The sequence below is a fragment of the Meleagris gallopavo genome, chromosome 25 (genome assembly GCF_000146605.3).
Source record: "Meleagris gallopavo isolate NT-WF06-2002-E0010 breed Aviagen turkey brand Nicholas breeding stock chromosome 25, Turkey_5.1, whole genome shotgun sequence".
Lineage (NCBI taxonomy): Eukaryota > Metazoa > Chordata > Aves > Galliformes > Phasianidae > Meleagris > Meleagris gallopavo.
This window is the reverse complement of record NC_015035.2, coordinates 3,248,970-3,259,983: the sequence shown is the minus strand read 5'-3', so window position 1 is coordinate 3,259,983 and position 11,014 is coordinate 3,248,970. Positions and strand designations below refer to the sequence as shown.

The 11,014-nt window shown below is 46.4% G+C and overlaps 1 protein-coding gene across 1 annotated transcript; it reads left to right on the top strand.

The window, feature by feature from the left end:
* The first annotated feature begins 6 nt into the window (after window positions 1-6).
* ZC3H12A (zinc finger CCCH-type containing 12A) lies at window positions 7-9,658 on the top strand. The gene is made up of 6 exons (XM_003212563.3): window positions 7-123; window positions 256-825; window positions 4,821-4,960; window positions 5,695-5,929; window positions 6,486-6,592; window positions 6,702-9,658. The coding sequence occupies exons 2-6, from the start codon at window positions 299-301 to the stop codon at window positions 7,736-7,738; spliced, it is 2,046 nt and encodes a 681-aa protein (XP_003212611.2). The 5' UTR covers window positions 7-123; window positions 256-298; the 3' UTR covers window positions 7,739-9,658.
* The last annotated feature ends 1,356 nt before the right edge of the window (window positions 9,659-11,014 follow it).

The following is an 11,014-nucleotide window of genomic DNA, read 5'->3' as shown; positions in this document are numbered from 1 at the left end:
CTCCGCCCTCCCCCGCTCTGCCCTTCCGCGTTGGCGCAGCGCTGCCCCGGTATAAAGCGGGGCCGCCGCCCGGCCCGCTCCGGCCCCATGGAGATGCTGCGGTGGCTGCGCTGTGGGAGGCCGGTAAGGGCTGGGCTGGATTCGGGGTGAGGGTCGTGCGGCTCTGGGGAGGGCTGAAGGCCGGGGTCGGGGAGGGAGAGAGAGGCCCTAAGGGCTATGCCACATCGCCCCTAACGCCGTCGTTTTGGCCCGCAGGTCTGGAGTGCGAGTGAAGGCCGAGAGACAGCTGAGGGCAGCCATGAGTGCGGGCAGTTTGTCCTCCCTACTGGGCTGCCCCGGCTGGCGTGAGGCATTCCCGGTGTTCAGACAGCAGTTCAGTCGGCTGGAGGAGAGGATGAGCTCCAGAGATCCATGTGAGAGTGGTTACCTCAGCCTGGGCCGGGCTCTGAGCTGTGAGGAGGGCGTTGGGCCCGCTGTGCTGGGCATGGAGCCGGTGGGGAGCCCCGCGCATGAGCCCCCTGACAGCCTCGAGATGCAGCTGAAGGTGGACTTCTTCCGCAAGCTGGGCTACTCCTCTGAGGAGATCTATGTTGTGCTCCAGAAGCTTGGCCTGAACGCTGATACCAACACTGTCCTCGGGGAGCTGGTGAAGCATGGCCCGGCTGAGCGAGAGCCCACAGAAACCCCTCAGGAGACCAAGGAGGCTCCTTTGGTCCCTCGAGGAGGAGCTGCCAACAAGACTCCTGCACCTGTGCCACCTTTGGAGGAGAAGGAGAGTGATAACCTGAAGCCTATTGTTATTGATGGAAGCAACGTGGCAATGAGGTGTGTCTGGGGTTTGAGAGTAGGTCCTTCTGGGGTAGTTTGTGCTTAATGTGACCCTTAAGTGCTCCTGTGAGGTGGTGACTTTCTCTACCTCTGTAGCTGTGAGGCATGCCATGATCTAACAGCCTGGGGTCTGAAAAACTCAGGGTTTTTCACAAAAAACTACAGCTGGATGTTGTGGTGGTGGCTGGTAATATTTTCCAATGTACATCACCAGTGTGTGTAGTTATTTCTTGAGAGTGATAGCCCAGATGGCTCCTTCTACCTGTGGTCTCTGCCAGTGCTTACTGTGGTCAGAGTACCTATTCTGACAGTAGCAGATGTGCTTCATGGGGAAACAAAGTTTCCTTCCCTCCTGTAGCTGCTGAGGAGGATAACTGAAGATACATTGTCCTCTTACCTAATAGTTTTATATAAGCTTCTGTAGCACTGAGTTGCTCAATACATAATTATGGGGTTAATTAGAAAAGGCTTTAATATGATCCCGTCTCTGGCGTTGGAGGCCAGTCTCCAGACTGGGAGTCAGGTATTTTTGGTTGCATTTTTGTGCATTGTGGGAGATGCTTGAGTTTGGAACGGGGCACTCTACTGAAGAGTGGCCAATTCTGCCACTTCTGACAGCTGTGATAGCAAGGCAGGGCTGCAGCTCATCTTCAGCATGTTGGATGTTCTGGTGTTGGTCGAGCAGGTTCTATCAGACACTACAGGAAGGCCACTGGAGTTGTCTGACAGTGATTTGGGGTTATAGGAATCCTAATAGTCATGGGGCACTTAGTATCCTTGCACTGGATACTTTTCAGTTCAGTGTCCACACTGCTTCTCCTTTCATCTTTGCTTCTGGTCCCCTTATGGTGGGAATTACTTGCCACCACCCCAGCTCTAGATGTTGAATTTTCCTCAGCTGCACACAAATGGATGCCATTAGCTTAATGCACCAGATTTTGAAGCTGGGCTCTGTGGTTAAGAAGCACTTCTTCACACTGTTCTAGTTTAATAGGTCTTGTAATGCATGTTTGTGTACACGTGCTTGCTTATTAAAAGAAGTGAGTGCACATAGCTGTTGTGTATGTCATTGTAGACTTCTTCCTAAGGTGAAAGTGCTGAATGGAGATTTGTTTGCAGGTGTGGTTTTCACTGAGCCATGGCTGGCAGTTCTAAGAATAGAAGTGAGAAAAGGTGGGGTACAATCTGCTGTGTGACCAGCTGACAGATCCTCCAAGTCCCCATGCAGATATGATTTTCCCTGACCCCACTTTGTTGTGTAGGTAGGCTTAAACAACAGCATTGGTTGCATTGATTGAATGAGGAACTTCTTACCCATAAGAGTTACCCCATAAAGTGCAGGAGAGATTACAGCAGATGTGACTCAGGCGGACCAGGCAGTAATAACAGTGGCAACAGGACAGAGTTTGACATGAGAAACACAGTCTGGTCTTTTTTTTTTAAGCAATTTGCTAGAAGGGGAATTCCATTCTGAAACTTCCTGTATTGATGGTGTGTGATGTTCCCTGCTGATTCATTTGCAGTGTGTACAGCGGCCTCCCTGAACAGCTCTTGACAAACATATGCAAATCATAGTGGAAATTAGCTCTTACTTCCTTCTAAGGGAATTTTTTCTTGGCTTCTGCCAAATCAGATCAGCCTGGCTAGCTACCTTCTGTAGACTCTAGGGTGGTAACGGGCTCATAAATGAGAAATGAGCAGAGGATGTTAACCTGAGTCTGTCTATAGTGAAAGTAATCTGATACTGGCAGAGTTCTAGATAATCTTTCCTGTGATTATTAATGCTAACCTTTCTGTAACTTGGGATTCTTAATGAAGATAAGTGTCTCTTTAGGTGTTAGTTCTCTTGTTAAACGTGTAGTTCTTCTGGAATAGTTCTTCTGGTACAACTCTTCAGTTCTCTTAAGAGCTTCTGAGAAAGGTGGCTTGCTGGAACTAGAGCAAACAGGGTTGGCTGGGTTTGACTTTTCAAATCCTCTAGAAAACAGAAACTGTTGGATTTGGTTGCTATAGAGGTGGGTGGGGGGAAAAAACACTAACCTTATTCAGCTAGGAAGTGGCTTTTTACATATGCAAAACAAATCTGGGTTATACTTAAGAAGCCTGGTGGACTTGCTTTGATATAGTACAGCACAGTGTGATGACAGTTGGAAAATAATATTAGATTCATAATTGCTTTACAAAGACGCAGCAGTATTTATTCCTAGACCTGGGAAATCTTGAATGTTTTTAATCCATTAATAAGATAATAGGCTTATTTCTATCCAAATGCATGCAGCTTTTAGTTTTCATTCCTTTTAATATTGCTTTTAAGTATTTTCATGATGGCCTAAGAAGTTTGATGTTTCAGAAAGGGGGGAGAAGTTTAAATGTCAGCAAATTAGTACAGGTTAAACACTTAAGCTTGTGACTTTGAGGACTGGGCATGAGCTCAGCAGTACTGCTGTGTTGTATGAGGTGTTGGGGCATCTGGTTACCTCCCTTGTCTTCTTTCCTTTCCTCTCTGGCATTGCATGAAGATGCTTCAGCCATTTCATATGACCTGTGCTTCAGCTTTGCTTGTACAGGTTTGATTTTTGGACTGTCTCACTTGTGCTCTTTAGTGATAAGTGTTCACCCACTGCCTCTCAAGTCTCCACATTTGGGGGCATCTTCCCTGGTTACAGAACACTTATCCTGCTGTAAGCTTGTGCACAACCTGCTCGACTCCATGTGCTACAGGAGGCTGCCTTGTACTACACAGTGCTTATATTCATCTTTCTCTTCCTCACTTGTGAGGCCCTGCGTGCATTCAGACAACATCTAGCTGTAGTATTTGCTCTGTGTTCTGTATAATGCACTGGGCAGTAAGTGTCTTGGAGTTGGTGTACCTCTGGAATAGACAGGATGTGTTTGATTAAGCATGCAGTTTTCAGTACTGACCCAGCTGTGCCATGGAGCTGTGGGCCTGTTTCTAAGGTGCCTTTGACTATAGAGCTTAATACAAATATCCAGAGGCACAGCAACACATCTGTGTCCTGTTCAAATCTACACAAGACACTTTGCTTACAGAAGTGAAGATTTGCAAACATTTCTCACAGATACCCTTAATTTGCTGTTCAATCTTGTGGCCTGACACCACTTATCTGCAATATAATAAAACATGTATTGGTGTCACTACAAAATGCAGGCTTAGATCCCCAGAATGACAAATCAGGCTGCAACAGAGACATTGAAAGTCTGCCAGAACCATTATTAACAGAAAAGCTGATAACATTGTAAATAGTGGCACTGATAGAACAGGACTGGTAGTTTCCTCATAGAAGTTCTGCAAACTTACTGATATGGAGTAATGCATAATGAAGCAGCTTTTAATATTGGTAGGTGGTTTCTGACACTGTTGCTAAACTTTGTTTCCTAGCTGCCAAGTGCTCTTAGGACATCTAGCACCAATTAAGGAAAATGTTGATATTTCATGCAAATGTGCTATTTGCATGAAACATCAGCAACTGATTCTTTGGGCTGTAGTATAATGAAGAGGCATGCTGCCTCACTGCTGATGTCACTGGGGTAGGAGTGCACAAAATGGTGTGTTTTCCCTAAGTTATCAAAGTAACTTCGTAAGCAAATCACTTTGTGGAAGTGCAGTTTGCCCTGGCTGAGCCGTTGGCACATGCTAGCAGAAAAGGACAAAGGAAGTTCAAGATCACTTTGTACTCAGGGCTAAAAATAATGAGCTGAAGCAAAAGGCTCTGCTTCAAAGAAGCAGTTACAGCTGCTTTGTTCTTCCCACTGAGAAGAACTGTTTGTTGGTGTACTGAGGTGCTAAAAGCAATGGTAAAACTTGGTGCTCCTCCTTGAGATCAGCATTTAATACTGCTTCTTAATACTGATTCTTACTGCTCCAACACTAAAGGTTGTTTTAATTGCTGAATCTGTTTGCTTAATCTGTTGCCTCACTGATCTGTACATCACCTGAATACTGAAATCCTTTATTTTCTTCTTCACTGCAGCCATGGAAATAAAGAGGTGTTCTCCTGCAGAGGTATCCTTCTGGCTGTGCAGTGGTTTTGGGACAGGGGACACAAGGATATTACAGTGTTTGTGCCATCTTGGAGAAAGGAACAGCCACGACCAGATGTACTTATAACAGGTGTGGAAATATGAAAGCCAAGAGCAGCTTTTCAGGCTTACTGCTTTGTCGCTTAATGAGCTTGCAAAGTTCTGGGTAGTTAGTAATTAACTTATGAATGGAAGATCTGAGTAGTAGGAGATCCAATAAGCTGTGCTGACCAGTGAGATTTAAAGTCATTAAATTCTCCCTTAAGCAAGTTCTTGCCTGGATCAGTTGGAATAATTCAGAGAACAAAGAATGTAATACTACTCTGCTTAACTTGTCTTTCATCATTTGAATTCTCCTCTCAGGGAAACACCTTTATGCTATATTTGGCTAACGTTTGACACTAGAAAGTACAGAGTTTCTATGTGCTAAAAGTAAAACCTCAATAGGAGTACAGTCAGATTTCTTCAAATACAGGGAAGCTTGCTCTCAGCTCATGAGGAGCTGAGATTTCTAAGTAAATCTACTCAAAAGAAACTTATGCACGTAGTGTTAACTACAAAAGATGGCAATCTTAAATGCAAATCTGTACCTTGTATGCAAGATGTGGATGGGACACCCTGTGTTTCAATAGCCTCGTGTTCCTGAGTGTTCCCAGGTGGGAATCCACCTCTGATAAACTCAAAAGGTAGTATGAAAAAAGAGGTGAGGGTTGCAGAGAAACGAGTTTGCATGCATTTTGTTATTTATAATGTTACTTTATCGGTGAGAAGACCTTTGGGCTGTGCACATTTGTGTATGTGTGTTGACAGTTGTGTTTGTTCTAGATCAGTACATTCTCCGTGACCTGGAAAAGAAGAAGATTTTGGTCTTCACTCCTTCCAGACGGGTTGGGGGCAAACGTGTTGTCTGCTACGATGATCGATTCATTGTGAAACTGGCACATGAGTCTGATGGCATTGTGGTTTCTAATGATACTTATCGGGACCTGCAGAATGAACGTCCTGAGTGGAAGAAATTCATTGAGGAGCGTCTACTGATGTATTCCTTTGTTAATGACAAGTATGTTCCCAATGTTCCTTTGCTTCAAAAGTGGCTTGTGTGAGCATGCAGTCTTTTTTTAATGAAGCAAGAGCGAGTGAGGCATGAAAAAGGGAAAAGGGTGGTGGAGAATGGAAGAAAACAATCCCGTAGATACTTCCGTAGAAGGAAGAGAGACAGGAGGAATTCCTCCCTGATTGGAGTAAGGTATGAAGAATTGGAGTCAGTAGCTGCACGTGGTTTGCAGGTAGGAGCTCTGCTCTGGAGGAGTTCTTGAGAAAGCTCTAGGGCTTGATTTCCTAACAACACTGTGATTAGTAGGCCCAGCAGCAAGTACTGCTTTTAGTCAGCAGCACAGCACAAAACCTCTTCTGTGCCTGAAGAGAAGCACTTCGTGCCAGTCTGTGCCAGGTGATGAGCTGTCTCTGCAGTGAAATGGGAAAATTTTTTTAGGGCTCATAACTTTTGATGCTTGGTGAAATGGGAGACTTCTACAAGAAGTGAAACCCTGACCCCAGAAAGTGAGCTGTTCCTGATTAAGATTTCAATTTTTGTATTATTTATTTGTTTGGTTTAGGTTTATGCCTCCAGATGATCCATTGGGGCGGCACGGCCCCAGCCTGGATAACTTTCTGAGAAAGAAACCTGTGGTGCCAGAACACAAGAAGCAGCAGTGCCCTTATGGTAAGATTTGCCTTCTGAACATCAAAACTTCAGTTCCTATATAAGTGTAACTCATGCATTTGGTAAAATTCAGCTGTCATTCATTGCTGTCTATGCTTTTTCCTTGCAGGGAAGAAATGTACTTATGGAATTAAGTGTAAATTCTACCACCCTGAAAGGATCAATCAACCCCAGCGCTCATTAGCTGATGAACTCCGTGCCAATGCAAGATTGTCTCCTACCAGAAGTACCAATGCTGTCAAGGAGGAAAAAAAGGGCAAAAGAGGTTCCCAGGCAGAGCTCTTGTGCTCTGGGCCTACAGAGAGTGATAAAAACTCTTTGCAGAAGATCTCTGCAGAGAGGAAAAGCTTGACACACAAAACAAAGCCCAATGATGTTCCGCTTCAGATCAAAGGCTGTGTGTCAGGCAGTGTTCCTGCTAACAGTGGGAGCCACAGGTCCTCTGAAAGGTACCAGCATCCTCATATGGACTCTCTGTCTTACATCTCTCAGGAGCATCTTGACTCAGGCATTGGGTCTCTGGAGAACCAAATGTCTGACATGTGGCCTTACAGATCTACCAGTCACTGTGATCACTCCCATGCTGAGCAGGTGACAGTCTGCTCCTGTGGTAGGCAGAGACCTGTCTACCCACACTCTCCCAGCTTAGAGCAAAACGGTCTGGTCTCTTACAAGCATGGTTCCCATAAATCTTCTGCCTCTGGTGCTAGCTTCTTGCAGTATAACCCTGAGATACCTCACTCAGGGCCACCTCACTCTTTCTCAGGCTATGGAGTACCTGTCCATCCAGCTAATGCTGGGCAGTACAGTCTCCCCAGTGAGTATAATGCCCCTTCTCTTCCTTCACTTCATTCTCGTGAGTACTGGTCTGAGCCCTACCAGATGCCTCCTCCCCAGGTGAGATCTACCAGCGTGCGAGATCCTCACTCAGTGCAGAGAGCCCCAGGGCCAACGTATGGTGATTCCTGCCAGTGGACTGTCTCGGATCAGTTTGCAGAGGAGAGGGCCAATGTTCACGTCAAGCTGTGTGGCATATTCCATCCCCATTTAGTTGATGCTGTGATGAGCCGTTTCCCTCAGCTTTTGGATCCCCAAAAGCTCGCTGCAGAGATATTAACCTACAAATCCCAGAACCCAGGTATATGAAGCAGATGCCAAGGGTAGCCAGATGCTAAGCTTGTGGGCAGTGTTTGCACTCTGTAGCTGCCATAGATGGTGTCTGCCTTTCGAGGGCTCCTCTTTGTTCCCTGCAAGTCCCAGGCTCCAGCTGGAGGCTGGATACCAGATGTGGCATGCTCACTGTGATGTCTGGTCATGACTGTGTCCCTCTTAAAGATGTGAGAGTAGGTTATGGTCCCTGTCATCCTCAAAGGATGCTGAAGAGAATCTAGGTGCAGGACAGGAGAAAAGGCTGCTGTTTCAGAGCAGATCTTTCCCATGGGATTTACATGGTGAGTTAGGCACACCCTAAATTCCTGCAGTTCAGAACTGTGTATGGCCTCATTCCTCCTGTTAGCTCAGACTTTGTTTTGGCTTGGTATGTTAGCAAGCATACAGAGGGAGGATTTTGTGGGGCTTGTGAAACAAAAACATGTATGTGAAACATACGATCTCTAGTTGTGTGAGGCTCATTTCTGAGGACTGAAATGTGTTGTCAAGGCTGTTCCTAGCTCTTCACTAAGTTATCAATCCAACATGAAGTTAGGTTTAGCTGTCTTAGATTTGACTTTATCGGTGCACTTGTTTAGTGATACCCCTCCCACTTCAGCTCACCTTCCTGAGGTGAGGCAATTCTATGATATATACCACAAGTGCTCAGCAAGCTGCTCAGCTCCTGGAATACTGGGGGCTAGGAATAGAATTCATCCTGAGAAAGGAAGACCTGACGCTGCTCCAAAGCTGCGCTGAGCTGTGTTTGCTGGAAAAGGCAGTTGTCAGGATGTGGATGGCCATGCTGTTGAGGCTTCTCTAAAGCATTGTCCTTGCCTGGCATCCTATCTTTGGCTATCTGTGTAACACTGACAAAGAGGATTTATGATACAGTGCCTTTTGTCTTCAGACAGCAATAGTTTTGAGCATTCAGTAAAACAGCTGCTGCCAATACTGTTCCTGAGGACTCCTTAATACTTCTCTCTGTAAAGCTGTTGCTTCGTCTTCCTTCTCACTAATACTTTCCTGTCCCCTTCAGCTTTGTCAGACTGTAACAGCATCCAAAAAATGTAGAATGACACTTACTTGGTAAGGCTGTTCCCCTTTCATTCCTTGTTCCTCTAAGAAGTTGTGTTTTTTTTAAATTGTAGATACTGTAATAGATTTTAAATATGCAAAAAACAATTGCTGTAGTAATTGGTTCTGGTCCTGGAATTTCACTGTGTTATGGTGCAGGGAAGCTTCCTGCACTGCAGGCCAGAAGCAGTTGATTTGTTGATGCACATTGTATCTGTGTTTTGTGTGTTGGGTTGTTGTTTTTTTTTAAGTACGTCCATCTCGTGGTTAAACCAAGGCTGTCGAGTGGCAGATCATAAAGGGGGAGAGTGGAATACAGTGGAAAACTGAGGAATGGCTTTGTCTATTACCCATCTTCCCTCTGTCCAAGGAGTGACTTACCCAAACAGGCACCATGTGCCATAAAAACCACAGGGACACAGAAACCTGTATACCTGGTTAATGATGATACATTACAAATTAGTAATGTTTCATGTTAGTAAGCAAAATGCTTCTTAATTTTAAGTAACCTGATACTTCGCGTATTTGTAAATTACAGGAAAAAAAAAAAAAGGTTTTTAATGTTATTGTCCAACAACTTGATGCTTGATGCTGTTTTTCATTAGTGCTATCCTTGACTCAGCCATTGTGTTACTTGGCGTGGTGTGTTTTGTTTTCCTGGCAGAGTGCTGATATACTCCTGCAGTCAGAAGGCTAACAATTTCTGCTCCAAAGCTGACATGTTACTGAACTTTGTGTATCATTATGCAGTATATAGGTTATGTACTGAATGGAGGCAGCTGTGTGAAGCCATGGCGAAGTAAGAACTCGTGTTATATAAATAAATACTGCTGAGTTGAACTTTGGGCTCTGGTGGCTTTTTGGAAGAGATTACCCTGCCTCCTTGAGGTTCCTCTGATGCTCTCAGACCTCTGTATGGAACCTGACACCAGCAACAGTGGCTGGATGTTGTTAATTGTTAGAGGAAAGCCATCTCTTTCTCTTCCCAGTAGTGCTAGAGATAGGTGCAGAGGTAGTTAAACACCATCAAGGTTTTGCTTCCACTGTGCAGTGAAAGGAAGGGGAAGAGCCCTCCTTTGGAAGTCGGTGCAGCAGGACATCTTAACTTTCCCTTTCTTTGGAGTATTGAAGAGAAGAGGAGCACAGTGCTGTGGCAGAGGTTGGGGCAGAGCCTGCTGCATTCCCACCTTGCCTCTGTGTGAAGTGCAGCCTGGTCCTGGGGGCTCTGCCTGCTGTGCCCCAGGCTCTCCTTGCTGAATTGGCCTGGGAGCTGCCCGGCTCTCTTCTGCAGGGGGATTTCCAGGATGTGGCTGGCTCAGCTCTAACATTTCAGTGCATCTTTTGTGGCAGGAATCTGACCTAAGCCTTCAGCCTGGTGCCATGGGAAAGGGGCTGCACCCTGGTGCGTGGTGCTCCTACTCATGTGGGGCAGGCTGTGCTACAAGGAAGCATTTCCAGCGTGAAGGATAGAGGGAGAAAGCAAGGCAGGAAGCAAGCAGAAGATGCCCCAGCTGCATAGAGCCTCCTGTTGTGAGATGGGAGAGAAGTGAAGTGTGGGCTGTGGGTGCTGCCTGCAGGCTCCTGCCAGTGCTCACCCTCTGGCCACGCTTCTTTACAGTGTTCCTCTGGGCCTTGTGCTCCTTAAGGCCAGGGTTTGCAAGTGACATCTTTTCCTTTAGGGAGTTGCATCAGAGTGGCACAAAGTGCCCTGAGAGCAACATGGAGATCAGCCCTGTGGCAGCACAGAGGGGAGCAGCAGCCAGCATCATCCCACAGGGAAGCTGCAGAGCAGGAGCAAGAGGCTGCCCCTGGCTGCCTCCCCTGAAGGCCTGCATTGCACAAATGTTTTGGGGTAAACACAGTTCTGCTGAAGCAATAGGTCAGGAGGATTTGCATGGTGTAGTGGCCCCGGGGAAAGGTTTCTGCAGCCTGGGAGCAGCTCTGGCTCAGCCGGGGGGGAGGAAGCAGAGGATAGCTCTGCTGTAGGGCTTCACCCATAGCTGGGGCAGGGGCACAGAGCAGGCAGTGGAGAAGGCTGTGCTGCACCCACACCTGCAGGTGCTGGCCTGGGGTGACCAAGCAGCAGTGTGTGTCTGCCCAAAGGCTGCTTAACTTGGATGCTGCTTCCTGCAGAAGTTGGCCAGTTTGTGGCTGGGTTTTGCTGCAGCAGTCCCAGGAGTGGGTAGTTCACAGGGC

Excerpts from the sequence above, each read along its gene's own strand:
- ZC3H12A (XM_003212563.3), top strand. The coding sequence starts at position 299 with ATGAGTGCGGGCAGTTTGTCCTCCCTACTGGGCTGCCCCGGCTGGCGT. Across the intron at positions 4,961-5,694 it reads ACCAGATGTACTTATAACAG|ATCAGTACATTCTCCGTGAC; the intron begins GTGTGGAAATAT and ends TGTTTGTTCTAG. Across the intron at positions 6,593-6,701 it reads GAAGCAGCAGTGCCCTTATG|GGAAGAAATGTACTTATGGA; the intron begins GTAAGATTTGCC and ends TTTTCCTTGCAG.